The following is a 27737-nucleotide window of genomic DNA, read 5'->3' as shown; positions in this document are numbered from 1 at the left end:
GAGTGGATTGTTGGATAAGGATATTAAAAGAGCCATGCAGGTACATAGAGTTGAAAGTTTTCATTTAAAAAATGATTACTGAAAACATCATATTGGCTTATTATATATAAGATATTTTTGCTCTTCAACCCATGCAAAATATAAAAGAGTTATTATTTTCCAATATTTGTGGGACTTGGCTTCACTGCCACATTCGCAGTTCACTCTCACATTGTCATTAGATTAATAAAGTCAACTACATATGACACACATATTTAGTTGTTTTATCGATACAGTTTTTTCATATTTAGATTTTGGAGTAAAAACAACTAAAAACTACATATTATTATCAGAAAATATCACAAATAATCACTTAATTTTTATCTATTTCATACTTTAGTCACTCATTTTTTAAATATATTACTTTGGTCACCCAACTTTAACTATATTATTCATTTTAGTCACTCTATTAATTTTTTTTTTTTTAAATTACCACAAAATGAATGATATTTTCATCTAACTAATTATGAAAAATTGAGAAGTCTGAATTATAATCATTCAGAGAAGCGGTTAAAGTGAGATTTTGATAAAATCACCCTCTTAAAAATGCATATTTACAAAAACATTGTCCATTTAACTGAGATTTTAATAGAGAATTTAGCAAAATGACTAAAGTGATTGATAGAGTACTAGTTGAGTAACAAAAATGATATCTTTAAAAATTTAGTGACTAAAGTGTCCAATAAATCATAATTGAGTGACCATTTGTGAAATTCTCATTATTATTATTAGAGGGACGAACAAACATGTGTTATAATTACCCTGTTGAACTTCTTTAGATTAATATCATGACCATAGAACATTAATCTGGAAAGTGGATATTGTGTCCACCTATTAGCTTGATTTTGAGGGCATTCTTCAATTCCATACCACTTTAGTATCAATCCCATTTTTCACAGCTTGGTGGAAACTGAATTAGAATAAGGTCTTAGACCTTCAACAAAGCAATCAATCCCACTAAAAATATCAACCACCCATAAATTGTATCCCTCCAAGTCAAGATCCATAAAGAGGAACTAATTCCGATTATCTCTTTTCTTTCTTTTTTGACAAGACAATAAATTAAAATAAATGAAAGTTAAAAGCATTATGAGATCGAGAAAGTCTAGATTTCCAAACTTGCTATCCATATTCGAATGACCAAGATTTATAAAGACATCAACAATAAAGTTTGTCTCTGATGTGCATAAACCGAATTAAATCAAAAAAGTGAGTATCATCAGTCATCTATTCTTTTTACGATAACCATTTGTGTTTTCAGAGACTCTATCAAGAAAAGAAGCCAACATGATACATGTGTTCCTTGGTACTCACACCTCTTGTTCTTCTTTGGTTTAGGATGTAACAAGTTTAACAGTAAACACACAACAGTTGGATCATAATTTCGAATCAATTAAGAACGGAAAAGGTCGTTGCGTAGCTTCAATGCGCTAATGTCGCCTCAACTGCAGCAAAATATCTGATTTGAAGAAGGGAAAAAAAAAAAAAGGCCAAGCAATTAAGCTGGTTTATGGTTCTGTAAAAGGACAAGATCGATGTTCGACACTACGTGACCTGAAAACTACCTGAAGCTTTGAAAAGGGCATCAAGCCAATTTATGTGTGGAAAATTTCCATTGTTGCTAGATATTTTCCAGGGCCAAATAGGAGATTCTCCACATATGCTGGACCGCCTAGGCAATTTCACATGGGTCCTGCTACTGTGCCTCACTATCATGGGACACACAATAAGGTTCTGAGGTAGAGGAGGAGAGAGTCATGTTCCCCTGGTCAGCTGCTGACCAGGGATTTTTCATGGTCAATCACCGTCCGATTGAAATCGGACGGTTGACAGCTTTCATCTTTTAAAAAGTTAGAGAGTTGTCAACCGTCCGATTTCAATCGGACGGTGATTGACCATAAAATCCCTGGTCAGCAGCTGACCAGGGGAACATCTCTGGAGGAGGAGATAAGTCTAATATGGGGAGTATTGTGTCACTCTTCTATATTATACTACATATCTCAAATGTCTCCATGTTAGTAAAGAAAAACTCAAAAGTAGATCCCACACCACCCTACTTGCATGCAATTGGGCTGCTACACCTATCACGTGGCATGTCAGTTTTACTAAAGACTCGCTCTTAAAGAAAAGATAATTATCCTCTTAAACAATGCAATCGCAGATATGACATTCTTTATTGTCATCACAAATATCAGTTATTGATGCCTTATATAATTTGTAGATATAGTTATATACCAGCTATGACCGATATTGGAACTTTCATGGACCAGTATCTAATACATTACAAGGCATCAAGCCAATGCCCAGCAGTAGAGATTTGAGACTTCATTGGACCTGAGATCCTTTCATTAGGTAGATAGTTTGTTATAATTCTGGAAACTTGAACTACAGGGATCAGGGATGTGGCTAATTTTTCAATTTCTGTTACTAGATCACTGTTAGAAAATGTATCTCTTTGCATAGACGAAAATGGGCCTAGTACTCTGGCATGGACCCATGGTATTAAATGAATGTAGGGGTGCATTGAAGTTTGTCTGAGGATTCTTATGGCTGTAAACAGTATGAAATGTCCACTAGAATTAGAGTGTTGCATCTAAGCAAGAGAAGAAATCTAGGACAAGAATCATTTGGTACGGGACCTGGGCACCGCAACAATGGCATCCAACTTGGACCACCGGAAGGAGGCAAGAAACTTCTCAATTGTGCAATCAGTGTGGATGCAATCATGCAAAGCAAGTTATTTGATCACATTTGCACCAATCAATCTATTATTGAGGTTTATAGTCTTTTACACCATGTAACTGCATTCTATAATTTTGTGCCGACAGCAGTGAATTCTTGTTTTATTATTAACCAATTAACTATTAATTTAGTGTTATTTCTGTACATAACTTAGAGTTATAACGTTTTCTTTTTTGTTCAGTTAGCAAGGTTATCTTCTTCTCCCCACCCCAAACACACACAAAAAAAAAAAAAAAAAAAGGCCTTGTTATATTTTTGCCAGAATGGAGCAAAGTAGATACTGCAATAACAGTATATGTATCAGGAATTCAGGATCATCTAACATTTCCTTCTTGATACAGGTTCTCTTAAAATGGGAACATCAATATGTCTGAAGATAAGCTCCAACCAAACATGTAAAGCTACAAATAACTACTCATAACTCAAAACTCTATGATGCCATTCTTGTCATACAGAAAAGTATTTCTCAATTAAGCACTGAGCTAAGAAAGTGATTATATACATGCTTCCTGAGTGTGTCGTAATATTATGATCAATTACCAGAAAGAAAGTTACTATCGGAGTTCTCAATTTGTACTATCAAACATCTAAGCTTTTCTTTCTCTGACAACATATCTAGATACTCATCAGCAAACCTGAACTTGAGGATTATCATGCTGAAACATTCTCTTGATAGCTTCTTCCTTTTCATCAACGAAGTCAACAAAGTTAGATATGACCTGAGAACATTGAGTATTGGATGATCTTGTGGATACAGGAGAAGGATGATTTACTTGCCGTTTTTTGTACCGGACAAATTGGTAAATCATTCTTATCAGAAACACTACAAATGCAACGACAGAGAAGGCACCACATAATAGATATAAACCCCAGAAGCTGATCAAGTGGAGTTGGTTAGGCTCAGTGTCCTGATCCTTATCACCAGGACAACCCATCTTACAAAACCATTTCTTGTGGATCTTCTGAAGCTCTCCATTCTCAGAAAGTTTCAAGATTGCAGTCGACATGTCAACAGCTAAGGGAGAATCTTTTTGAAAAGCCTAAGTTACATAGGTGAACAGACAAAATAAGAAAAGGCCATAAAAAATAATCGGTAAACAAGATGCCATAGACAATATAGTGGCTTAATTTCATGATGTTGGTCTAACTTTGCAACAACTCTATCTCATTGATGACAACGAGGAACCAAAAAATTACTGCAATCCAAAGGCACAAAGAGATTTTAATAGTTTTTGATTCATTATAATGAACCTTAAAAATGGAAAGGGATTGTCCATTCTCCTGAAAGTATGGAAAGTCCCGCTTTTATTACTTCCCAATATTTCCATTATTATTCCAAATTACCTCAAAAGTCTATCTACAACCTTTATTAGTAATGTTCTATTCAACTCCCATTTTGGAACACTACACATTTCTCCAAAATTGTGTTAAAACATTGAAGATTTTCTCTTTCAGAATATTTGGCATCTTCCTACTTTATATGGTAAAGAAAATCACTTCTACCACTGTATGATAAATAACACTATGAAAATATAGATGCAAAAACATCTGACCTGAATATGGAGTAAATGTAATATTTAATGTAAACCAGTAAGGGAGCATCTGCATTTGCAGTTTCCCCAAAAAAATATCTAGCATGCATGTATGCACATCTATTTGTAGCTATAGACAAAGGTACTTACAAATCCCCATCCGCTCCTGGTAAATGTTTGCCCAATAATCCCAAAGTCCGTTTGCCTTGAGAGAAACAATTCAATATAAGTTAGCTCATCTATCACAGCTCCTACCCCTCCATTATCTGGCCCTTGCCGTAGTGCTCTTTCATACTCTTCTGGGGAACCTAGAGGAACAAGTCTTGAACCAGGAATGTAGAGGCTTTCAGTCAGATAGCTATAAGCAAATGACCCTACTTGGTACCCTATGGGCCAATTGCTTGCGATCAAGCTATCAATTCCAGTGATGGGTGATGAAATCTGCTGAACTGTAAGGATTGAAGTCAAGCTTGCAGTATAGCTTGACGTGATTACCATCAACAGGAAAAGCCATACCACCATCACTATCCGCCCAAGTGGACTCACAGTATCTTCTTCTGTAATTGATGAAAGACTAAATACTTTACTATAACGTTATGTGGCTCCAAAATTTACTGAAAAATAATATCATAACCCAGGTGATGGTAGAACAGAAGCACTGCAAACTAGTCTTAATCATCCTTTCAAAAACAATATACTGTCAATATATTGATAAACAATATTCAACAGCAAAACTAGTAGTCAAATAGTTCAGAGCTTATGAAAGAAAATGCTTAACTTTAGTGTGTACATCCCATTTTCTGTAATAAGACGACTTGTGCCAAATCCTTTTGTGGAAAGGAACTTGTCATTATATTAATATGCAACAAGTTTTAATAATTCATAACTTTCCAAATAATCCCAAGAGAAAACATATAAGAAGAATAGAGACGAAAAAGTTTAGACTTCATTAAGAACATCATGTGGCACTGTGGAGCAGCAACAACTGATGTGGCTTGTTAGTTTCACTGAGTGGCAATAAAAAGTTAAAAAAGAACACACATCTGTGTGTATTTTAGTGTGCAGCAACATTCAAGTTTATGGTTTTTATAGACCATGTATAATTGGCCTAAAAAAGATAATGTATAATCAATGACAATGTATCAGAAAACACTATCTTCTAAAAACCATCTTATCATGCCTCTATTAATGTTAGAACTTGCAAGTATAGCTTTAGAGAACCAGAAAGACTAAGAAATAATTATATTGGAAATCCCACACTTACGATTTTTCTTGAAAAGTGTTGAGAAACTGAACCTGCAATAAGAAACAGTAGAATGGCATAAGTTTCCCGAGTATATGATTGGTTAATTGCAACATCAAACTGTTAAGCAAAGAGAAATGGCTGCATTAAGATAACATTGAAGATATTTAGTTTCGGGAAGCATTGTACTTGTAATGGTCTACATTTCAACATATAGAAGGCTTACAGGAACATTGTAGCAAGCTGCTTCTTAGGGGGACCTCGAAAATCATCATTGACTCGATGCTCAAGAGTCCACATAACCACTGCAACAATCACAAACGAAGCTGCTGTGACAGACCACAGCTCCCAAGTAAATGGTTGAAGAAAGACCCAAGCATTTGACTTCGAATTGGAAACGGGCGCCACTATCACTAACCCAGTGGTAGCATAGGGCTGAGAAAAATCCACAATCATTGTGCGGTTTTTCACAATTGCAATGTCCCCGACAGCTGCATCAAATACCTGCCAAAAGTTTCAATTACAAAGAAGGTGTTGATCAAATGAAGTAGATAAATATTACTATGGTTCTCCATCAAACTAAGTTTCCAGTTCATACTCGGCATGTAGGTTGTTTCAAGCTATCTGCATGTGCTAACTCATACATCATGTTTCCATGTATTGGTACGTTATCTTACAGTAAAGCAGACTCACATTTTAAACATTCTTTGGATAATACCAATTCTAAAGCCAGTAAAGTATACTTACATTTTGTGCAACCATCTTCACAAGCTCATCATAATTGGGATTGGACTGACCATTCCCAAAAGGTACAAATCTGTAAGGAATATCATACGGAACTAACTTTCGTGCTGCCATGAAGACATCAATACAGTATCCTTCGATCTTGTGGCTGTCGTTCAGTTCTCTAGCGAATTCAACAAAACCCACTCTTTTTGGCACTCCAATTCTCAATGGTTGTTCATCGACTGCAATCACCCAACCACGTGGCGTTACTGTATTTCCACCTGGCCAAGTAACATAGCCAAGCTTCTGATCCAGTGGGGGATAGCTGCTTGTCCCTCTTTTAACAGTTACAGGAGGTGAAACTGAAAACCCTGAATAATTAGACCAAAAACCGACTGTATGAATTGCCATCTTCTCAATATTAACGACATCATAACCACCACTAACAATGTTTCTGTCTTCACGATTAAATCTAACCTCACCAGCTAAACCACTCATATTTGTCTCCAATAACTTCTCTCTAAGAAGAGGTCCACCATCAAATATTTTAAGCTTCCTCAGCTGAATTTCAGACGGTTTCAATTCTAGTAATTTGTCAAGGACAGAGAATGAGATATTTTCATGTTCATCTATATATCTTCCAATAGACTTTGCAACTGTCCAGACTGCATCATAAGCATGTAGTCCATAGACATTTAACTCAGAACTTGCTAAACCTTCTTTCTGCATTTCTTTCCACCTAGACATAAATGCACTCTTTCGATTGGACTGTGGGGTATGTTGACGCAGTGCGACTACACCATCAAGAACAGCGAGTGAAGTTCGATTCATTGGAGAGAATGAATCAATGGTAGTAGAGAGCCAATCTGTTGCAAACCACACGTAGTCACTGGTCATCATTTGAAGTTCTTTGGCAACTTGAAAGATTCTCAACCTGGGGTCAGGATCAATGTGAACAACGTAGACACGAGGGCCAAGCAATTTGGATTTATGGAGCAAATCAGTGAGGTAACTTTGATTGAATTGAACAGGCAAAGCCAACTTATATGCAATTTTTGACATTTTTCTCTCAAGTTCATCACCTAAAGCAGATATTCCATTCCTCCCATATTCGTCATCCACAAAGACAGCAATTACCTGTTTCCACCCATAGTAATCAATCAAACCAGCCATGGCCGCCATTTGATAGTCATCACTTTGTGTAGCTCGGAGGAAGTAAGGGAACTGAAGAGCAGACAGTGTTGGATCAGTGGCAGCATATGAGATAAGAGGTACTTGAAGACCATTAGCAATCTCAGAGATCATATGAGCTATTGCAGAGGACTGTGGACCAATTATGGCCACTACACCTTTGTCAAGAACCTGAAAAGCTGGTCCGACAAGTATGCTATCACAATAATGTAGGTTGCAATAATTTCAATTCTGAGTCAAGTACTGATAAAGGGGTTATGATGATGAAGAACTTTAACATCAATAATATCAAGTGCCATATTAAATGAAGAGATGAACAAACTTTGGCATCAATATTCGGAGCAGAAGTGAGTAAATCAGCAATACATACAATTATGAGAGGTTCCATAGAATATGTAGTCCTAAGCAAACTGAGATGAACTTGAACTAGGAAACTGGAAAACTATATGCATGAATGCTTCACAGACTGTAACAGAACAGATACAGAATATAATATCAATTAACAAAATCAGTTGATGTATGATTTCGCTACAACTGCTGTAATCTCAAATTTTAGTCAATAAAGAAAAATTCACAACTGCCATAAACAACGATAAGAAATGATATTCATATACAGAAACAAAATGATTAATGACAAAGGTACCTTCAATGGATCCCAAGAACGCGCTACAATTTGCATTTTCCAAAAACAACCTCAGTTTTGCGCCTCTGAGTATTCTTGAATCTGCATTAACATCAGAAACTGCTGCTTCCATAGCTGGCTTTGCAACTCTACCAATAACAGAGTCAAAAGTAAAAATAGCTCCAATGTTCACCACAGAAGGCTTTTGGCAGTAAAAAGAAGCAGTGAGCAATACCCATATGAGAGTATGAAGTCCCAAAACCACACTATATCTCATACTGGAACACAAAGTTAAGCCCACCACTCTAATTCCTCAAAGTGAAGACTCAACCTTGTCAGAAACCTTAACGGGTTCTTCAAAAGGAAACCTTAATGGGTTCTTCACCAAAAGGACGCACCATATTTTTGGATAAAGATGAAAACTTCAAAGGAAAGCTTTGTCAGAGGGTGACAAGAGAGTAACTGGTAACCCCACACTAAAGATGAAAACTTCAAAAGAAAGCTTTGTAATGATATCCTCTAATTCCTTGATCACTACCCAGTTGAGAAAAGCACTCAAACTTCAATACTGGACTATATAAGTACAGGACTTTCACCAATGAAATATTGATTTCCAGACAATGTCAACTTTCAGGACCAGAAATATGGTTAGTCTAAAGCCAGAACTGAGGGAGGTTCAGACGACAAAGCTTAGAGAAGTGGGTTTGGTGAGAAAAGTAATGGGTATAATTTCAAATGAGGAATTTTTAAGTGAAAATAGGATTGTGGTGGTTGAAGAATTGAATTTGGATCTGGAAACATGATGTTCCAATGAGCAGCACAATTTGAAGGGAAATATTTTGGGTCCACTTGCATGTCATATTCTCAGGGCTTTCGTTTTCGCCTTTCTTTTATTTGAAGCAAGTTCCTGCTGTGCCCGCTTAAGAGTCTTAAACATCGTTTAGTACGTGGAGCCAACCATATGATTCAGTTTTTAATTACCTAAAAGATGATAAATGCTTTTCTCACCCAAAAAATAATTCTTCGAAGGTCCAACTGTCAACATTTTTTTTTTATCGATACAAGTCTAGAACAACCATTTTTTTTTTTTTGAGAGAAGAACAACCATTATTTAAGTAATAATTGGTAGTTTTGCTAACTTATATTTAAAATAATATGTAACTGTTACCATCTATTATGTTAACTGTTACATATTTATGTATTCCTGTCAATTTGATCATCATGTAACTGTTAGTTAATGACAAGATCTTTTTTTGGTTTACGTCCTTTGGGTTAACAAAGATAGTGAAAAAATGCTTAAAAATTAGGTTAGAATTAAACTAGGTGGATTCAATAAATGTAACCAATAAAAGGCTTCTAAAAAAAAAAATTTGAACTCAATCTTACAAAGACCATGTCATAGAGTTTCAAACGTCAGGAAGAGTTCTATCCCTATCAATGTAGTTTTGTATCATGATCTCAATAATGGTGCATTTTTACTGGTGGTTTTGAATCCTAGAGTGACAAATGATCACAAAAATTGTTACATCTTTGAAAATAATAAATTGTAATATGTTAAACATATAATAAGAGATTCCCGAGCTAAATTTTTATCTATAAATTACTCTTTTTTTTTTTTTTTACCTATTAAAATTGAAATGTTCCAACATTATCAAGAGTTGAATCTTTGAATAATGTGTCACTTTTGTCCAAAAGAATAACAACATTTAGTGCCACTTTATTTGTTCTCTTTTGTCAATTGTTCTGATTATGTCTAATTAGCTAAGCATTAGCATCTGTTCCCATCACATCATATTCATAGATTGACAAGCATAAGCAATCAATCATAGGGCTAAGACCAAGAACCAAATTCTTGTAGTTAGGCAGAAAATGGATTGGGCTAAGACCAAGTTTCCTATTTTCAATTGGGCAAAGCCCAAGTGCAGAGGGCAATTCCGTCATTCTATCAAATGCTGGAACTGGATAACAAAGGTCCATCCTTGCCTGCTCATTCTCATCGTCTAGAGAAGCAAAAGGGTTCACAGAGTCAGCTGATGCTCTCAAGCTCTTAACAATGGCTTCCCCAATCACTTCGTCTTTCCAAACCAGGTCACAATCCCAACCCTTCTCTTTACTATCTCACTTTATCTGCTCTACTTTCATCTTCAATTTTGCTTTACTCTTCTGTAATTCAAGCATTGTTACTGCTCCTTATCTTTTGGCGCATATCACATTGCCAAGTTTCTTTCTTTATGGTTTTTGGGTCACAATATTTGCTGATAGATTGAGAAAGCTGGAGTCTTTATTGCTTTTCGAAACCTTTTTCGAGTAGGTTGTAGTGGCATAATGGGTTGTGTCCATGGAGGATTTGATTTTAGGTTTGGCTAAAGCTAATTTTTGTTTAGATATCAAGGGAAATAAACAGCCTCGTACCCAAATGCATATTTTATACAGAAGCATTTATGTTTATGAAGTTTGTGTTGCTTCTGGCTAGCTAGTGTTTAATTAGTAGTGTAATGGTAAACTGAGCAATTGTTGTGGAGTGTGTTTGATTTTCTGAAGAACTGTTGTGGTGTTGTGTTTTCAGCAATTTGCGGTCGGCTTTTCTGGGCGAAAGAAAGGGTTTCATTGTTTACAGTGCTCCTGCAAGTAATGTTGGGTTTTTGAAGAAGACTGTGGAATGTAAGGAATCGAGAATTGGGAAGCAACCGATTGAAGTGCCGACCAATGTGACTCTGAAATTGGAAGGTCAGGCTCTGGAAGTAAAAGGCCCTTTGGGGCAGCTCTCGATGACTTACCCACGAGAAGTAGTGGTGGAGAAGGAGGACTCTGGACTTCTAAGGGTCAAGAAAGCAGTGGAGACAAGAAGGGCCAATCAAATGCACGGGCTTTTCAGGTAAAGTTTCTTCCATCCTTCAGCACCTTCAAATGAGATTAGTCTTTTCAATTCTTCTTAGCTTTTTTTCTTAAAATGTGTTTTCTGTTGATCTCTTAAATTCAAGGATATTGAGTCTTCTAAAGAAAAAGTATAAGAGATTGGGAATGATAGAGTTGTGGTATTGTGATATTCTAATTTGTCATTGGATCTCTGCTTTCTCATATCCTAGGTAGTATGATGACAGGGCTGAATGGTCATGCTGCTCTTGCCTTTTCAAAATATAAAAGAAAATTGCAGACATTGGTGGTTTAATTTGATTGAAAAATCTTTTTGTTATCAATCAACATGTCTCTTCTATATCAAGTACACAGACCATGCAAGTTATTTAATGAAGGAATACCGATATGGATTGTTGCTGGTTAGAAGAGTAGGCAATTCAAAAATAACTATATGCGTGTCCACATGTCCGAGTAATGTAGTTTGTGAACAGTGTAGTTGTTTCCTGGAATGAAACCAAAAGGTCTTTGATGTTTTTGAAGTTTCTGTTATTCAAGAGGATTTTCATATTTCTTTTATTCCCTTTATTGTCTTTTCTTGTGTTTTTGTTTTAATTTATGATGCCATAGTGTCTACCTGATCATAAAAGAGAATCAGATTTAGCCATGTTAGGGCACATACACGTCCAATTTGAGATTCATCAAAGGTTGCCAAATATCTCTCTCTAACCCTTCAGTGCCTGTTTGAATAACTTTCTTAGGACACTTACGGACAATATGGTGGTGGGAGTATCCAAAGGATTTGAGAAGAGGTTACAGTTGATTGGCGTTGGTTATAGAGCAACACTAGAAGGGAGGATTTTGGTATTGAGTCTTGGGTTCTCCCATCCAGTTAGGATGGATATTCCTGATGGCATACAAGTGAAGGTGGAAGAAAACACCAGAATCATAGTTAGTGGATATGACAAGAGTGAAATTGGTCAGTTTGCTGCTTCCATCAGGAAATGGAGACCTCCAGAGCCATACAAAGGTAAGGGAGTGAAATATGCTGATGAAATTGTAAGAAGAAAGGAAGGAAAAGCAGGAAAGAAGAAGTAATATTTTCTTTCCCTGGTGTTTTTTTATTTTTGTATTCTCACATTTGTGCTTGTCAATATGTATCAGAATTATTGAGATTATTGCTAGCTGTTGTTCATTGTTCCAGTATTCCGCTTGTTAGTCCATTGTAGCTTGTAGCACATGAGACTTTGATTGTGCACAATGAGAGATGAAAATTATGAATACAGTCCTACACTATTCGCTATTCCAAGACCATTTTATTTTTCTAAATACTGAATGTTTAGAATACGACAGGTAAGTGATATTGATGCGTGTAAGTTACTCATATAGTGTAATTGTGTAAACCATCCACACAAGAGTGGATGGACCAGAGGCAGCAGTTTTCCAGTAGAAAATGTAAGCTAACCTTGATTTTGAAGGTTGGTTGCCCCTGAAAATTGAAGGTTCTTGACTAATTTGATATTTGCCTTGCTATGGTACTAGCTAGTGGACGTTGCTGCTACATAGGAACTGGTGTTGGACACCATGGGATCACAAAACGAAATGCCACTATTTGTGAAGTCGAAGGATAGTCATCAGCCTCCTCTCGTTCTCCCGTAAGAATATTAAACGGATCCGCATTGTTCATAACAGACGCAGAAGCTATTGTCATTGAATGAATCCAAAGCGAGCAGGCAGTCACTGTTGTAGTTGGACGTTCCAGGATGTACAAGGAAATTGTGTGTGTAAAACACCATTTGCCAGCTCCATCATCCGCATCATTTTCTGGTTTCAACTCCCAGAGATGAGTAGATGACTATGGCACCAGCCAAGATGCAAGAGGCGCATGTATGCCCTAGGCACACACATGCATAGTCGGGTGCATGTCAGGCAACCTCTTGCGGTCAATCTCATCACATTCAAGTTCAATGAAATGGCACTTGCCCACCATATATATCTGATGCTCGTTCTACTGTCACATGCCTATGGATCCAGTTTAATTCATTAGTATTCTGGTTCATTAGGATCTACTTGAATTCACATGCCCACAATATCCATCTAGCTAGCCTCCTAGGTTTCCTTTTCAATTTAAGTCTAGGATTCTGATTCCATTTGGATTTACGAAACTCAGATCCCAATCCCACCGAAATAGCCACGTGGACTCATTAGTCCTAATTGATGTGGGAAAACCTTGGCTTCTCAGATATTCCATGGACCACTGGGAAAGTTGGCAGTCCCCATATTAGTTATTGCATAGAACGCTTTTGGGTGGTAAGTAAATAAATTTGAAGTATGATCAGAGGGAGGATTACCTCGTCAAGGAGGCGTTCGTGTATTAGGTCCGGTGGCCATGGAGCCAGCATGGATGATATTGATAGGGGATGGACTCTACTTCACGTTGGTTGCCGCAAGGGCGATCTCAAAGAGGTGAAGCGGCTTCTCGACCAGGGTGTACTGGATGTGAATATGGCTACATGCGGTGGTCAAAAATCAAGAGGGGTCACCCCTCTTCACCTCGCCGCAGAGGGCGGCCATGTTGACGTCATGGATGAGTTGCTTCAGCGTGGGGCTAACATAGATGCCAGAACTAAGCAGCTGGGCGGTGCTTGCGGCTGGACTCCGCTTCACAATGCGGCGAAAGAGAGGAGGAGGGAGGCAATGAAGTTTCTGGTGGAGAATGGGGCGTTCTTGCCGGTTGACATGCATGATTGTAGGTTCAACCCTCCACTCCATTACTGCCTCGGTCTCGAGTGGGCTTACGAGGACATGAAACGGCTTCAGCAACAAACCTCATCTTCAGGGGAGAGCTCTTGCGGATCCGAAACCTGATGCTGCTTTGTTTGGTGTATTGTTGGTATTGTTTTAGCTGTCCTCTTTGGTTCACCGTATTAAAATTAGATTTGCTTTTGCTGTACTGAGGTAGTAACAAGGTTAAATATTTGTTTCTTTGTGTAGTAACAGCTATGTCTGTCTGTGTTGACCCGATTCATCCACCAGTAGTGTATCAAATGTTCAAAGTGAAGAACATATATATTTTGTGTAAATTGAAATCTTTTGGTAAAGTTTGGAGGACAGTCATTTGGCTTTATTAATTAATTAATACTCATGAATATAAGATTTGTCCATGATGAGGGCTAGTTCTTAATTTGAACGTTAAGGTGGGATGATAAAAGTACATCATTTTGACAGACCTAGCCTGCACCGTATTTCATCACCGCCGTCTACACATGCACCCTCTTCTCCACCACCACCACCACCACTGCCACCACCTTCTCCACATTCTTTAGTGCACATTATTGACGGAAACCTTCACATTGGCCACAATTGAAACCCTTGTGTTGAAAGACTACGTAGCAAGCGTGGTCAGAACACCACGCTTGGTAACAGTAGCTCCGATACTTGCACTCCTTTGCCCGGACTTGCACCAACATCTCCGAACTCACTACTAGAATTATGATGATTATAACGACTATACATCGATTTGTATTTTAGAAGCGATGTTGGTTGTTATCCGAGACATCGGTTTCTGACCGATGTCTGATTTTCTCGATCTTTTACATCAGCCACTAAGAGATCGGTCGGATTTTAGTTTTACATTGGTTCTGGACTGATGTCTATTAACATAATTCTAGTAGTGAGTTCTCTTCCTAGCGTTGTTCCCTTTCCGAAAAGCTATACCAATCACAATTCTAACACCGAATGCCAAATTTGTAGCAAACCAAATGCCAAATATTCCTACTCTTCAATCCTTGTTGCCATCCGTTCTACATCAATTATCCATAAATGTCCATTATTACCATTTATTTACATTAAATATATTTCAATTTTACAATAAACAAATTAAAAAAATTTCAATGAACAGTAACTGACCGGTCAAGAAACGGAACGGGTGGAACACATGTCCAGTGAATAGTGAACAGTTTCTTGACCGGTCGACCCAGTGACCCAGTGACCTTGACTTTTTCCCTCAACGGTGAACTTGCTCTTAGAGAAGCAAGAAGGTGTAATCCTTTAAGCTAGTTAAATTATTGTGGCTTAGTTCTCATATAAATGATAGAAAGAGAGAAGCAAATGTATAGAATAGTATGATCCTATTTATTGACTTCACCACATAATTTGTCCAAGAAACAAACTGTTTTAGCATATTTCTTTTGGGTGCTACATACCGAGAGCCCAAGCTCGGAAATAGAAAAGACTAGATAACACCCCTGGGTCTAAAACCCCAAATGCATTATACTTGAGCAAATCAAAACAGCAGCATAGCCGCATAGGGGTAGCCCGGTAGGAGTATAGTATTAGTATGATTTAACTAGGTAAATAACTATGTCATTATGAATCTGAAAATACTAGGATGAACATGTTTCTGGGTATCGGGGATTGATAGATATGTTGTAATCCCTACTGGGCAGAAAACCAAAATTCACACAGAACAACACAACTTTGGTTACACAGTGAAAACCTCAAAAACACTGCAGGGCTCTTACTCTTGAGAACCCAAAATAAAATCAATCTACTAATGGTGAAGAATAAGTTTCTTTACAAAAAAAATTAGCACTACTCTCGGCTACAATCACTAAACTAACTAGTGTGGTGTTTGTTTTGAACATTGACTGCCTTCTTCACTTGAACGATCTTCAACAATCGCTCTTGACCTCGAGAGAACCAATGCAAATGAGTGAATGAACAATGAGACATTTAGACACGGAACAAGTGTTTCATGGATTTCAAATATTGTTGGTGACACGGAACAAGATGTGCACTAAAGATGTTGGTGGGATGTCAAATATTGTTCTCCTCTTTGAAGAAGATGACAAAATGACTGAGAGAAATGTTGTAGAGTTTTACGGTTAAACTTTTCGGGGAATTTTTTGATACGGAGTTTGTGTGATCTGAACCTCCCTTGACCTTACCACATATGTTAGTGTTAATAAGCTTCTTATTAGAAAAAACTTGGGTTGGCGGGTAGGATTCGAGTCGGGTCAAGCTAAACTGGTTAATATAGGGGTTGACAGTAAGTTTTTTTTTTTTTTTTTTTTGAAAAAGGCAAAGGCACCAGCCTAGGTTGGGTGTCTCGCTCATATTATTGATAGCAGGAAAAGCATGCAACGGGCGCCCTCGGGGGGGGGGGGGGGGGATATCAAGCCTGAACCCCTAGGCACATTATATCGGTTCTCATAGAGAACATCCCGAATAATAACATGCGTCTCATCTATACTACTCCAACTAACAAGATGTGCAAGCCTATTGACCACACTAGCTATTTGCTTCGCAGTAGACATGCCGAAATTAAAAAGAAATAAAAGAACTAGCGTACCTCTTACAATCCTCTACAATTTGAAATAAAAGAACTAGGATCAATCCAGACTCAAAATCTCTTTAAAATACCATTTTCCGACTGCTGAACCTGCACATCCACCTGATGATGGCCTAATTTCAACTTGCATATATAATTGCAACCGTACCGTTCCCATACCATGAGGTACAGACGCCCTTGGCACCCTTCTAAGCTACACATTTCGTATGCAAATTGCCTGTTAATCTCAAATTTGATGAAACTACAACACTTTTCCACAATGTCGACATTGCTAGTATTACTGTCACACCCCAACGGATACAGCTCTACAATGCCGCCTTCACCCACCCAATACAACTTTCTATTAATATAAGTAACGATGGGTTGATAGGCACTTGGTGTGACGCTGCTGCAATAAGCTTTCTGGGGGCATAATACAACAAATTTTGTACATTCACCCGTCTCAGAGAAAAAGATCTCCATGTTGAATTCAAACGAACTGTTTGAAAATTCAAAAATTCGCACAACCCTGCACCGTTCCATGGTGTGTGGATTGCAGATAATGTAGTGATCAGCTGACTCATCCCCATTGTTACATTTAGAAAATTGAGTCATTATTAGTAGCGGCGCTAGGCTAGAGAGCTGATAAAACAATACCCTAGTTCTCTCTAGCCTTGCGTCGCGAGAGAGGAAAACATCACCAAATTGTTCCCTGTCCGGCAGCGGCCGGGATAGCATCGGCTTTGCCGAGTTGTCGCTGTGCTGGCTACCGGATGGGCGCTTCGAAGCCCTGGGCTAAGGTCGGGAGAGAAGCTGGTTTGGCTTGTGACTTGGCAGACGGGTTTGGTGCAGGTTCGGGCGGCCTTTCTGGGCGATTTTGTGCTAGGCAACGAGATCTGGTGGCGACGGCAACCTTGCGGTATTCTGGTGACGGTGCGGCTTGTGGGGCTTGCGTCGGGTCTGGGCACTGCACGGCAGTGGCTTGGGGGGCTCGCAGCGATGCGGGCTTGTGACGGAACTCGACGGAGCGGTTCGTGGTGAGCAGACTCGTGGGTGGGGCTGTACCGGCGTGGTCTCGTGGTGGCGGCAGCAGGCGTAGTGGCGTGGTAGTCTGGGCTTGGGTCAACCCTCTTGCTGGGCCTTAAGTTGGGCTCTTCTCTTTGGGGCTGCCCTATTGGGCTCTCTAATTTAGGCTGGGGTTTTTTGCCCTAAGCCCATCTATATGTTTTTTAGTTTGTCTAAATTACAATAATTCCTTATATTAGGAAACTAAGCACCGATGTGCATCGATCTATGTCTCTTTAGCGTCTCTGGAGTAGTACCGAAAGAGGATATCCGCTATCTCTACGTATTTGAATGTACAATGAGTAGGACTATATGTACGTACCACTTGTGGGTACTACCACTAGCTTCTTGTCTGTCTATAAATGACAGCGGAATGATATGTAACAGCCTATTTTGGCTTGTGATGAATATATTGGCACCCGATTTGGGTTTGATTCAAAAAATAATCAACTTAATTTCCTAACTTTTAAATTGAGCAATTTTTATCCCTATTTTATATATATATATATATATATATATATATATATATATATATATATATATATATATATATATATCAAAAGTACAAATTAAGTTACATTTTGAATAAAACCTCGAAGAATAATATCATTCTACATATAATAACTTCCTTCTCAACCTTTTAGGGGCTCCTTCACGTCCCACTTGTTCAACCTCTTAGCTGCCTCTTCCACCTGCAATTCAATCCAAGTTATCACTTAGTAGTGAGTACAACAATACTTGAACATACACTAGCCTCAGATGACTTGTAACATTGTATTATTAAAATTATTATCTTCATAGAATATTAAAACAAAAAAACAAAGAACGAAAACTCTGATATTTAAAATCTGATAGATAATGAAAAGTGTAGACACCAAAAATTTAATGAAAATAAAATTCATTAAATAATTCGGTCACCACTTGAAATTATGACCGAACAAATTTAGTCAGCATGTGGGTCCCGCAAATTGTCCACGTGGCTTGTGAGTCAGCAAAATCACGCAGACTCAGAGAATGACACTTGGCGATACATGAAAGGCTCGACGACAATAAATGAATTTGCTCCGGCTAAATCAATTGATATTAAAGCGGATCAATCAAATTAATTGATTCCGAATAAAATCAAGCATTAAATCTCGTCTGCTAATTAGATATCAATTTATTTAAATTGATAATCAAGACAAAAATCAGCCATCAAATTTATTGGCTAATTCCTTAATAGTCGTAATTAAATCAGTTAATTAAAGCTGATTGATTTGATTATGCTATTAATAAAATACAATTAAAATCAGCCATCAAATTAATTGGCTAATTCCTTAATAGTCATGATTAAATCAATTAATTAAAGCTGATTGATTTGATTATGCTATTAATGAAATACAATTAAAATCATCCATCAAATTGATTGGATAATTCCTTAATAATCGTGATTAAATCAGTTAATTAGGGCTGATTGATTTGATTACGTAATTAAGGAAAATACAATTAATTACGTGTCATTAAGGCATTCCAAATTGAGAGAGGCGCTGACACTATAAATAGCCCCTCTCAAATCAAGAGAAGGACTTCAGCCGGAGAGAAAAATTACTCCCAAAGTTCTTAAGTCTTCAAGCGCGTGAAGAGCCTTCAAGCTGCCAAATAGTCGGTTCATCACCAACCTCAAGTCAAAGCACTCGTCACGTGTCAACCCTCGTGGCCATCATACGACTCAAGATCAAGCGTCAATCGCCCTTGAGCCAAGTACACCATCGAGGACGACGACAGACAGAGGGACGCAAGCAGACGGAAGAAACCTCTCCAAAACTCAGAAGTCTCCCAAGCTCGTGAAGAACCATCAAGCTGCCAAATAGCCGGTCTCTTCACCTCGCCGACTTCAGACAAGCAGGGGAAATCACCTAAAAGCTCGGAAGTCGTCAAACACGCGGAGGATCAACAAGCACCAAACACATGTGCTGATTCATCCACCATCAAAAGCCATACTCGCCACGTGACACCGCTCGTGATCTGATCAAGTTCAAGCCTCTACAGCCCTTGATCATCCGTCGTCTTCAAGTCGTCAACAAAGCAAAACTTCTGCCAAGTTCTTCATCAAGCTCGTGGAGAATCAACAAGCACCAAACACACGTGCTGGTTCATCCCCTACCAAAGCCGAAGAACACTCATCACGTGACACCACTCGTGGCCTAAATCCGATCAAGATCAAGCTTCTACAGCCCTTGGTCAATCATCTTCCTCAAATCGTCAACATAGCAGGGAGTCCACATTGCAACCGTTTGATTCAAGATCAAGTGCACGCCACCCTTGGATTAAATCAACGTCAGAGATCGAATCAGAGGAGAATCTTGTGAAAGAGCATCTACAGAGATTGTAACCCGCAAATTCATTAATAAAAATATATTATTTTGTACACGTGTCCTTCTTTCATTCGTTGCAGGATTTTTCATGTTTACAAAAAGATCGGAAATAGTAGTCTTAATAACCTTAGTTTACCTCCTTCTTCCAGTCCGTTCGAACGGTGACCCATATTAGAATGATTGTTTGCATCAACGTGCCCGCCATCATCCCTAACCATATTCCCTAAACCAATATGAAATACAGTCAGGCGAGTCAGCAACTTTTTCGTGAAATTTTAGTTTTCCTTCGAACATTAATACTTAAGTAGATAATGTACTAAGCAAATTAACCACATTTGCATACTAATTAAAGTCTAAGTAACTCGAGCTGGCATTTACTGGAGGTAATTAAGTAATTACCTTAGCGCCAAAGTTGAAGTAAAATCCAAGAAGGGCACCAAGTGGTACTCCAACCAAGTAATAACAGCCCACATTTACATAGGCCACAAAAGCTTGCCATCCACACCCAACAGCAACACCGGACAAGACAGGCTGAATTCCATTAAGGAGGAGGGTGAGGGCAAGCAGAGGGGTGAGATCTGAGACAGCAGCAGCCACGACTTCACCCTCCGTGAAGGCGTAGCTGATAACATCACGGAAAATAAGAACAACTATAGCTGCGATGACGGAGATGATGAAGGAGATCGTAGTCACCACGATGACGGAAAATGCTGTGGACTTGGGATTTCCGGCTCCAAGCTCATTGCTTACTCGCACACTGCATGTATACTTGCACGTACCCATCATTAACAATAATGCTAAATTAAGCATAGTCCTCATATATTATGTCGGACATTAACTCTAACTCATATACAAAATTATTCAACTGACCTTGCAGCTGCATTTAACCCAACTGAGATCATGAACACCCATCCTGATATAGTCGTGCTGCATTAATCAATTAGCCAAATGTCATGTGTATGTACATCATGCATACATTATGTCATTATGTGGTACTATAGAGTATGGCATATTCGGCAATTTTACAATTGTTGGGTCCATTTTTTAACATGTTGGAAACCCAAGGTAATGATCGATATGCCATATTATATATAGAGAGTGTGCTATAGAATTTTCATGCAGTAAATAACAAACAAAAATTATTTTAGTACTCTCTATAAATCAATAAATAACTCTTCTGATTCAGCTCTGTAAGTTTTTAATTTTGACTTCTTTAATTTGGGTTGTTGTAAAGATTAAATCACAAAGTAATTTTTTATTTAAATAAAAAAAATTGAGATGTCATTTTCCGATCATCATATCCCTCAAGGATAAAGAAGATGAAAAAAAACAGAACACATTATAGCCAATTATCTGGCAATCACAACCACAATAATATATAATATATCTGCAGCCAAAAGGGGTAATATGGATGATGCATCATCCATATTTTGGGCAGAAAAGTTAATTGGATGGCCAAGCATACATGAGAAAATGACTTTTGGACCATAAGATTTATTCATATAGCTAGCAGGAACTTGTCAAAAAAAAAAGATGAGTTGAATTATTCCAAAGTTTCCAACCAATCTTCTCCACAAAAAAGAAACTGTACCAAGAATAAGAATAGTTTCATTTATTCAAAAAAAGAAAAAGAATAGTTTCATTTTCACGCTGGTGAGGACCAAGAATAAGAATAGTTAACAACCACCATATGATTATTTAAAAAAAAAAAACAACATATGATATGTTGATTAAACTAAATTGTCACAATATGAATAGCTAGCGCATGTGGTCAAAATAGTAGTATCCCACATTGATTGGCCACTATATAAATGATTAACAAAAAACAAAACCAATAAAGACTTACCAAATCGAGAGCGAGTCAAGAGCCAACTCAGGATTTTCCAGCAAGCCAGCCAGCAGAACCAGAATCTGAAAATACCACGTCTCTAAACAAAGCATCACTGCAGACGCCACCGATAATTTGAAGAATCCATACAACCCGGTGAACGCTTGCCACGTAAAACCGCTCCACGTGTGCCTGCACCTCTCGCTTTTCAAGATGTATACAAACTGCGCCACCACAGTGATCCACCACGACAGGCTGAGCACCAGCGACGCGCCCAGAATCCCAAGCCCAATCTTGTACACGGCCACCCAGCTCAGCAAGAGGTGTACGGCTAGAGTCACTGCTGATATGTATGCACTTGGAGTCACTATGCTTTGAGCTTGGAGGAATTTCTGGATCGGGAAGTTGACGGCGTAGGCAAAGATTTGAGGGATCAGGCCGTAGACGTAAATGGCGGCGGCGGAGGCGATTCTCGGGGACTCGCCGAGAAAGATTAGAGCTGGTTCTGAGAAGATGTAGACCAAGGTGAGGAGGAAACCGACCAACGTTAGGAGGATGGTTGATCTTTGTAGATATATGCCTAGCATTTCGTACTTTTGAGCTCCATATGCTTGTCCACATAGCGTCTCCACCGCACTTCCCATGCCTAACTGATATATTTGGAAATCAAAAAGAAATATACTGTTAGATTAGGGAAGAAAAAAAAATCGTAATGAAGGTATTTTTCTATATGTATTCTATGAAAACATATGGTATTTACACCGTAGTGACCGTACCATGAGGCCATAGGCGAACACTTGGATTCCATTGTTTCCGAGAGAAGAAGCGGCGAGCTCAAGATTACCAAGGTGGCCGGAGAAGATTTGGGTGGACATGGACATAACGTTGCCATTCCTCTCTCGTCTCTTTAAATTTTGCAAATTTTGATTTATAAGATTTTCCTTATCTTCATTGGTTTAAGGAACTATGGTATCGTTAGTTAATTCAATCAAAATGCATATGCAAGAAACCAAAAGGAAAACTTTATCAAATTAACTACTAATCTGGAGAAGGTGGATCCATGTATATGATTGTCTCGGTGTTCTTTGTATGCAATCCTGCATGAAGCGCAGGCATTATTGCGTGCAAGGCACGGCGCTGCAATGTTGTAATTAATATCACAAATGAAGCTGACTCCCGAATTGTTTGTCAAATGTCGCATCTGAAGGCACTCTCGAGGGCCACCTCCGATCAGCCCTTACATCTTGGAAGGCCCCTCCGACGACGACGCCGCGAGTGCGTACCGTCGGACAAGTCATGGAACCTCTCTGGCGAAACCAAGCTCGTGAGGCGCGTTTAAAAGTTTTCTAGGGTTTTCTAGTATTATGTACCCACTAAACCCTATATAATTATAAATGAGAACAAACTTCTTCAAAAATTTTATTATTCAATTAACATAAAGGCCGTGGATGTGCTGTCTGTTGTTTATATTAAATTTTAATTGATTTAAACTTTTAATCAACCGAAGAGGGAGAGTCAAACCTGGAATTTCTGCAAATACTTTGTTAGACAAAAATGCATTGTAATTAGTCTATATACTATTTGATATGCGATTTTCTATCTTTTAAATTGATCAATACATCGTAAGCCATGTTAGGCTATGTAGTAAAAATAGGCTTTACTTTTACATTCATAGTTTGTGCATGTGCGTCAGGTTATTCTGACACGTGTTTACATGATAATCGGTCTTGTAGTAATTCTGTAATTCTATTAATTAATTAGGCATACTTAGGTTTACTATAAATACCTCAACTCTAATTGCTTTGTAATTAAGTCGGTTACTCATACACAATATACAGGTGTTTCTATTTGTTCTCTCTCTCTTTTTCTCTTCTTCAAGTTTACTTCATAGCTTTCATGGTATCAGAGTCAGGTTTCGATCCTGGGACTTGTGGGTTATGGGCCCACCATCCTGGTATCCAGAGCCTTGGTGATCCGCCTGAGCTGCTCTTTATCACGATTCCGGTCATCGTTCTCCGTCCTGGTTCCGGTCGAGCTAGTTCTTGCGCCTAGTTTTGTGGTTCAATTTCAGCTAAGTTCTCTGTTTTCGTTTACTCCAATCCTTCAATTCCAAGTTGATATTGTAGTTTTCCGAGTTGTTCTTCTTCATCGAAGCTTCGTCTTGCTTGATTCTTCAATTTCTTGGTGTTATTGTTGCTTGATTCTTCAATTTCTTGCACTGAAAACCTAGATCTGTGTTACTACTCGTCATGGCTATTACTCAGACTACTGTTTACTTGCCTAATATACTTTTAGATGAGTCAAACTATCCTACATGGTTGTTTCGACTTGAATCATTTCTAAGGGGCCAAAATCTTTTTGGATTTGTGGATGGCTCTCATCCATGTCCTCCTCAGTATACTGTCTTTGATGATGGATCTAAGATTGTTTCTAGTGACTATATTGCATGGAAAACTCAGGATCAGAGCATTGTGAACGTGCTTGGCCATACCTTGAGCCCTGTGGCTATATCTTGTGTTGTTGGTAGTAGATCCGCACAAGAGATGTGGTCCAACCTTAGGCTTAAGTTTGCCGCTCCAAATATGCAAAATATTCTCCCACTTAAGTTAAATTTTCAAGGCCTAAAGAAGGGTTCTGATAACATTGAAACCTATTTGGATAAGATTAAGGCTGCTAGGGATGCTTTGGAGACTGTTGGTGTTTATCTGGATGATGAGGACATTGTAGTCACTGTTTTGAGGGGCTACCAGCTAAGTTTGCAGCTATAAATTAAAAACAGTGATCAGGGCACAATTTGTGAGTTGTTCCATGGGAGAGTTAAAGACACTTCTTAAGGCTGCCGAAATCGATATTGAGAATGAAATTTAGTCTCAACCTTTATCACTCACTGCAATGGTTGCTCAAAGTTCTTCCCATACTCCAACTCCTCCCACAACTCCTACAACTCCCATTTCATCTCAAGCTGGTCCTGTTACTCCTCAACACTTCTCACCAACTATTCCACCTGGTTTTAGCCCTTTGCCTCAAGCTCAAGCTAGTCCAGTCTCTCCTGTTTCTTCTCAGGCAGCTTATGTTCCCATCCCTGCAGTTCCTTATGGATTTTCTCCATTTTCAGTCTCTTATGGATCTTTTGATCCCAACTTTGAAGCAGTTGGATTCTTTGCTGGTCGAGGTCGTGGCCGGTTTAATGGTGGAAGAAATGGTTCAGGTTTTCAAAACAATGTTGGTAGGGGCCTCACTGGTGGTCAGCAATTTCTTAATAATGAGTATGCTAGTGGTGTTTTTCCTAACACTACAGCCACAACTGGAAATGCACTTTCTTGTCAATTGTGTGGGTGAGTTGGTCATGGTGCCAGAACCTGCCGTACCCTCAATCAATATCCAAATCTTTCTCAAGTCAATCCAGGTTTCTCCCAAAGTGTTGCAGGTGTTGAATGTCAATATTGCAAAAGAAAGAATCACACAGCAGATAGGTGTTATCATATTATCGGTTTTCCAAATCAGCAGCAGCATGTTCCCACCACCAATGCAGCCATGTTTGCATCTACATCATCCCCACAATTTTGGCTTGCAGATTCGGGTGCCACAAACCATATGACAAGTGAAATGCAGCTCTTAAACAATGTTGCTCCATATTCTGCCTCAGACACGGTTCAAGTTGGTAATGGTAAATATTTGGGTATCACTCACATTGGCAATGCTGTTCTTGGGCTGCTTAAACTCGACAATGTCTTACTTATTCCTGAACTTGCTACACATCTTCTTTCCATTTATCAGCTATGTAAACAAAATAATTGTTCAGTTTGGTTTGATGAGTTTATGTGTGTTATACAGGACAAGGTGCTGGGAAGAGTTCTATATCAAGGACTAAGTAGACAAGGGTTGTATCCCATTCCTTTTGACTTGCCTCTCAAGCTTGGTGTTGCATCCTCTCATGGTTTGGTAGGTTATTCTGCAAAGTCAGCATTTATTGGAAAAGGTATCAAGCATGATCTTTGGCATAAGCGGTTTGGGCACCCTTCTAATGAAATTGTTCAAGCTATGTTAAATAAGTGTAATCTCTCTTGTGAGACCTCAGTTGAGACATAGGTCTGTGAAGCTTGTCTTCTTGGAAAGTTTCACAAGTTGCCTTTTCCAACCTCTTCTACTAGGAGTGACACACCATTTCAAATTGTGCATTCAGATGTTTGGGGACCAGCCCCTCATCTTTCCATAGATGGGTTCAAATATTTTGTAATTTTCATTGACGATTGTACTCGTTATACAGGGATGTTTCCCATGAAAAATAAAAATGAGGTTCTCTCATACTTTAAAACACTTTATGCCTTTGTAAAAACTCAATTTTCTACTACAATCAAGACCTTGCGCAGTGATGGAGGAGGGGAATACATTGGAAATGCTTTTCAGTCTTTCTTGCATACACATGGTATTGTTCGTCAAAGGTCTTGTCCTTACACACCCGAGCATAATGGAATTTCTGAGCGAAAGAACATGCATCTTCGAGACACTATTGCAAGCTGCCTCTCTTCCATCCCCATTTTGGTATCATGCCTATGCATTTGCAACGTATCTCATAAACAGAATGCCAACTCCAACATTGCAAATGTATTCACCTTTTGAGAAGTTATACCATCAAATCCCATCTGTGGAAATTTTACCAGTGTTTGGGTGTGCATGTTACCCTCTTATGACTCCATATAGAACCGATAAACTTCAACCTAAGACAACCAAGTGTGTTTTCATTGGCTTTGTTGCTGGTTACAAAGGATATATTTGTTACAATCTGCAAACGAGAAAATACATTATATCAAGACATGTCTTCTTTGAAGAGTTCAACTTCCCATATGTCTCGACAAAATCGGCTGTTCCTCAATCTGCAGCACCTTCGTTACAACCTTGTCTATCAAATACTCAGTCCCATGCACAACTCTCAGCACCTGTCCTACACACAACAACCACAACACCACCATCTACAGGTCAGTTACCTTCTTCTTCCACTAGTACTACACACATCAATCCTGCTACTGATGGTCTCTCTCTCTCTCCAATTAATGATTTTTCTACTGATGATTCATCTGTTTCTTTGCCTAATGTTGCATCTCAAACTCCTTCCTTTTCTCCTAGTCCCTTCTAATATGTTTGCACCAGATTCCCATACTCTTATTCATTTTAATGAAGATGACAGATCTGTCAATGTTAGCTCTCAGCCTGGTATAGGCATCTCTGTGATTCTTGAATGCTCTCCAACAACAAGAACATCAAGTCACATTTCCGACTGTAATATTTTCCATCCAGTTGACGGTCTCACTCAAGTTACGACTAATGACAACATGCTTACTAGGGCCAAGAGAGGCATTTTTAAGAAGAAGGCTCTTCTCTCCACTCTATCTTCTTGTACAGACCTTGCTGCCATTGAACCCAACACTTACAAAACAGCTCTTAAAATTCCTGCTTGGAAAGCTACTATGCAAGAGGAATATGATGCTTTGATGCATCAGAATACTTGGACTTTGGTCCCTCTTCCACCTAACAAAAATCTTGTATCTTGCAAATAGATTTTTAAGCTAAAAAGAAATGCTGATGGATCGGTGGCCAGGCATAAAGCTCGTTAGTTGCACGAGGTTTCAGTCAGGAATATGGTATTGATTATGATGAAACGTTTTCTCCTATTGTTAGACATACAACAGTTCGATTAATCTTTGGTTTATCTGCGGCCTATGGATGGAAATTACATCAACTTGACGTTAAAAATGCCTTCTTGCATGGCATCTTAAATGAGGAAGTATATATGGCACAACCTGCTGGTTTTATTGACTCCACTTATCCTGATCATGTATGCAAGCTTCAAAAATCCTTGTATGGCCTCAAATAGGCTCCCCGTGCTTGGAATGAACAGTTCATTGCCTTCTTACCTTGTCTTGGCTTTATTCCTTCTCATGCCGACCCTTCTCTTTTTGTCCTTGTTTCTGGTTCATCTAAGGCTTACTTGTTGCTCTAAGTTGACGACATTATCCTTACTGGCAACAGTGAAGCATTGATTACTGAGATTAAGATTGCACTCCAGCATGAGTTTGACATGAAGGATTTAGGTGACCTGCATTTCTTTCTTGGTTTGGAGATACAATACTTGCCTTCTGGTTTATTTGTCTCTCAACATAAGTATGCCAAAGATCTTATTCACAAAGATGGTTTGGAGGATTGCCATTCTCA

The 27737-nt window shown here is 38.6% G+C and overlaps 4 protein-coding genes across 6 annotated transcripts; 2 read left to right on the top strand and 2 right to left on the bottom strand.

Moving 5' to 3' along the window:
* Positions 1 to 3173: 3173 nt before the first annotated feature.
* Positions 3174 to 8961, bottom strand: LOC133726043 (glutamate receptor 3.7). Its single transcript, XM_062153491.1, has 6 exons — positions 8117 to 8961; positions 6304 to 7652; positions 5783 to 6060; positions 5578 to 5609; positions 4464 to 4870; positions 3174 to 3821 (listed from the first exon to the last, which is right to left on the bottom strand). The coding sequence occupies exons 1-6, from the start codon at positions 8370 to 8372 to the stop codon at positions 3408 to 3410; spliced, it is 2736 nt and encodes a 911-aa protein (XP_062009475.1). The 5' UTR covers positions 8373 to 8961; the 3' UTR covers positions 3174 to 3407.
* Positions 8962 to 10028: 1067 nt separating this feature from the next.
* Positions 10029 to 12251, top strand: LOC133726042 (large ribosomal subunit protein uL6c). The gene is made up of 3 exons (XM_062153490.1): positions 10029 to 10183; positions 10662 to 10970; positions 11710 to 12251. The coding sequence occupies exons 1-3, from the start codon at positions 10149 to 10151 to the stop codon at positions 12044 to 12046; spliced, it is 681 nt and encodes a 226-aa protein (XP_062009474.1). The 5' UTR covers positions 10029 to 10148; the 3' UTR covers positions 12047 to 12251.
* A 990-nt stretch (positions 12252 to 13241) lies between these two features.
* Positions 13242 to 13816, top strand: LOC133707722 (phytochrome-interacting ankyrin-repeat protein 2-like). Its single transcript, XM_062133210.1, has one exon. It carries the CDS (start codon positions 13280 to 13282, stop codon positions 13814 to 13816), a length of 537 nt encoding a protein of 178 aa, XP_061989194.1. The 5' UTR covers positions 13242 to 13279.
* Positions 13817 to 17944: 4128 nt separating this feature from the next.
* Positions 17945 to 22519, bottom strand: LOC133726041 (protein DETOXIFICATION 40-like). Of its 3 annotated transcripts, none has more exons than XM_062153488.1 (6): positions 22304 to 22515; positions 21546 to 22177; positions 20570 to 20626; positions 20099 to 20456; positions 19836 to 19922; positions 17945 to 18037 (listed from the first exon to the last, which is right to left on the bottom strand). In XM_062153488.1, the coding sequence occupies exons 1-6, from the start codon at positions 22406 to 22408 to the stop codon at positions 17978 to 17980; spliced, it is 1299 nt and encodes a 432-aa protein (XP_062009472.1). In that variant the 5' UTR covers positions 22409 to 22515; the 3' UTR covers positions 17945 to 17977. The 3 variants fall into 3 exon arrangements, with proteins under 3 accessions (XP_062009472.1, XP_062009473.1, XP_062009471.1); XM_062153489.1 differs by lacking the exon at positions 17945 to 18037 and adding an exon at positions 18806 to 19701 and having other exon boundaries at positions 22304 to 22512; XM_062153487.1 differs by lacking the exon at positions 17945 to 18037 and adding an exon at positions 18807 to 19645 and having other exon boundaries at positions 22304 to 22519.
* Between the last annotated feature and the right edge of the window lie 5218 nt (positions 22520 to 27737).

Source organism: Rosa rugosa, chromosome 1 (genome assembly GCF_958449725.1).
Source record: "Rosa rugosa chromosome 1, drRosRugo1.1, whole genome shotgun sequence".
Classification (NCBI taxonomy): domain Eukaryota; kingdom Viridiplantae; phylum Streptophyta; class Magnoliopsida; order Rosales; family Rosaceae; genus Rosa; species Rosa rugosa.
This window is presented reverse-complemented; position numbering and strand designations above follow the sequence as displayed.

What these genes read in the sequence shown, in the direction of transcription:
- LOC133726043 (XM_062153491.1), bottom strand. Translation starts at nt 8,372, where the DNA reads ATGAGATATAGTGTGGTTTTGGGACTTCATACTCTCATATGGGTATTG. An exon ending in CAGCTTGCTACAATGTTCCT is followed by an intron (nt 5,610 to 5,782) that starts GTAAGCCTTCTA and finishes TTCTTATTGCAG; the next exon opens with GTTCAGTTTCTCAACACTTT. An exon ending in AACACTTTTCAAGAAAAATC is followed by an intron (nt 4,871 to 5,577) that starts GTAAGTGTGGGA and finishes CATCAATTACAG; the next exon opens with AAGAAGATACTGTGAGTCCA.
- LOC133726042 (XM_062153490.1), top strand. Translation starts at nt 10,149, where the DNA reads ATGGCTTCCCCAATCACTTCGTCTTTCCAAACCAG. An exon ending in ACTTCGTCTTTCCAAACCAG is followed by an intron (nt 10,184 to 10,661) that starts GTCACAATCCCA and finishes TTGTGTTTTCAG; the next exon opens with CAATTTGCGGTCGGCTTTTC. An exon ending in CAAATGCACGGGCTTTTCAG is followed by an intron (nt 10,971 to 11,709) that starts GTAAAGTTTCTT and finishes TAACTTTCTTAG; the next exon opens with GACACTTACGGACAATATGG.
- LOC133707722 (XM_062133210.1), top strand. Translation starts at nt 13,280, where the DNA reads ATGATCAGAGGGAGGATTACCTCGTCAAGGAGGCGTTCGTGTATTAGG.
- LOC133726041 (XM_062153487.1), bottom strand. Translation starts at nt 22,408, where the DNA reads ATGTCCATGTCCACCCAAATCTTCTCCGGCCACCTTGGTAATCTTGAG. An exon ending in TGTTCGCCTATGGCCTCATG is followed by an intron (nt 22,178 to 22,303) that starts GTACGGTCACTA and finishes CAAATATATCAG; the next exon opens with TTAGGCATGGGAAGTGCGGT. An exon ending in ACTTCAACTTTGGCGCTAAG is followed by an intron (nt 19,923 to 20,098) that starts GTAATTACTTAA and finishes ATATTGGTTTAG; the next exon opens with GGAATATGGTTAGGGATGAT.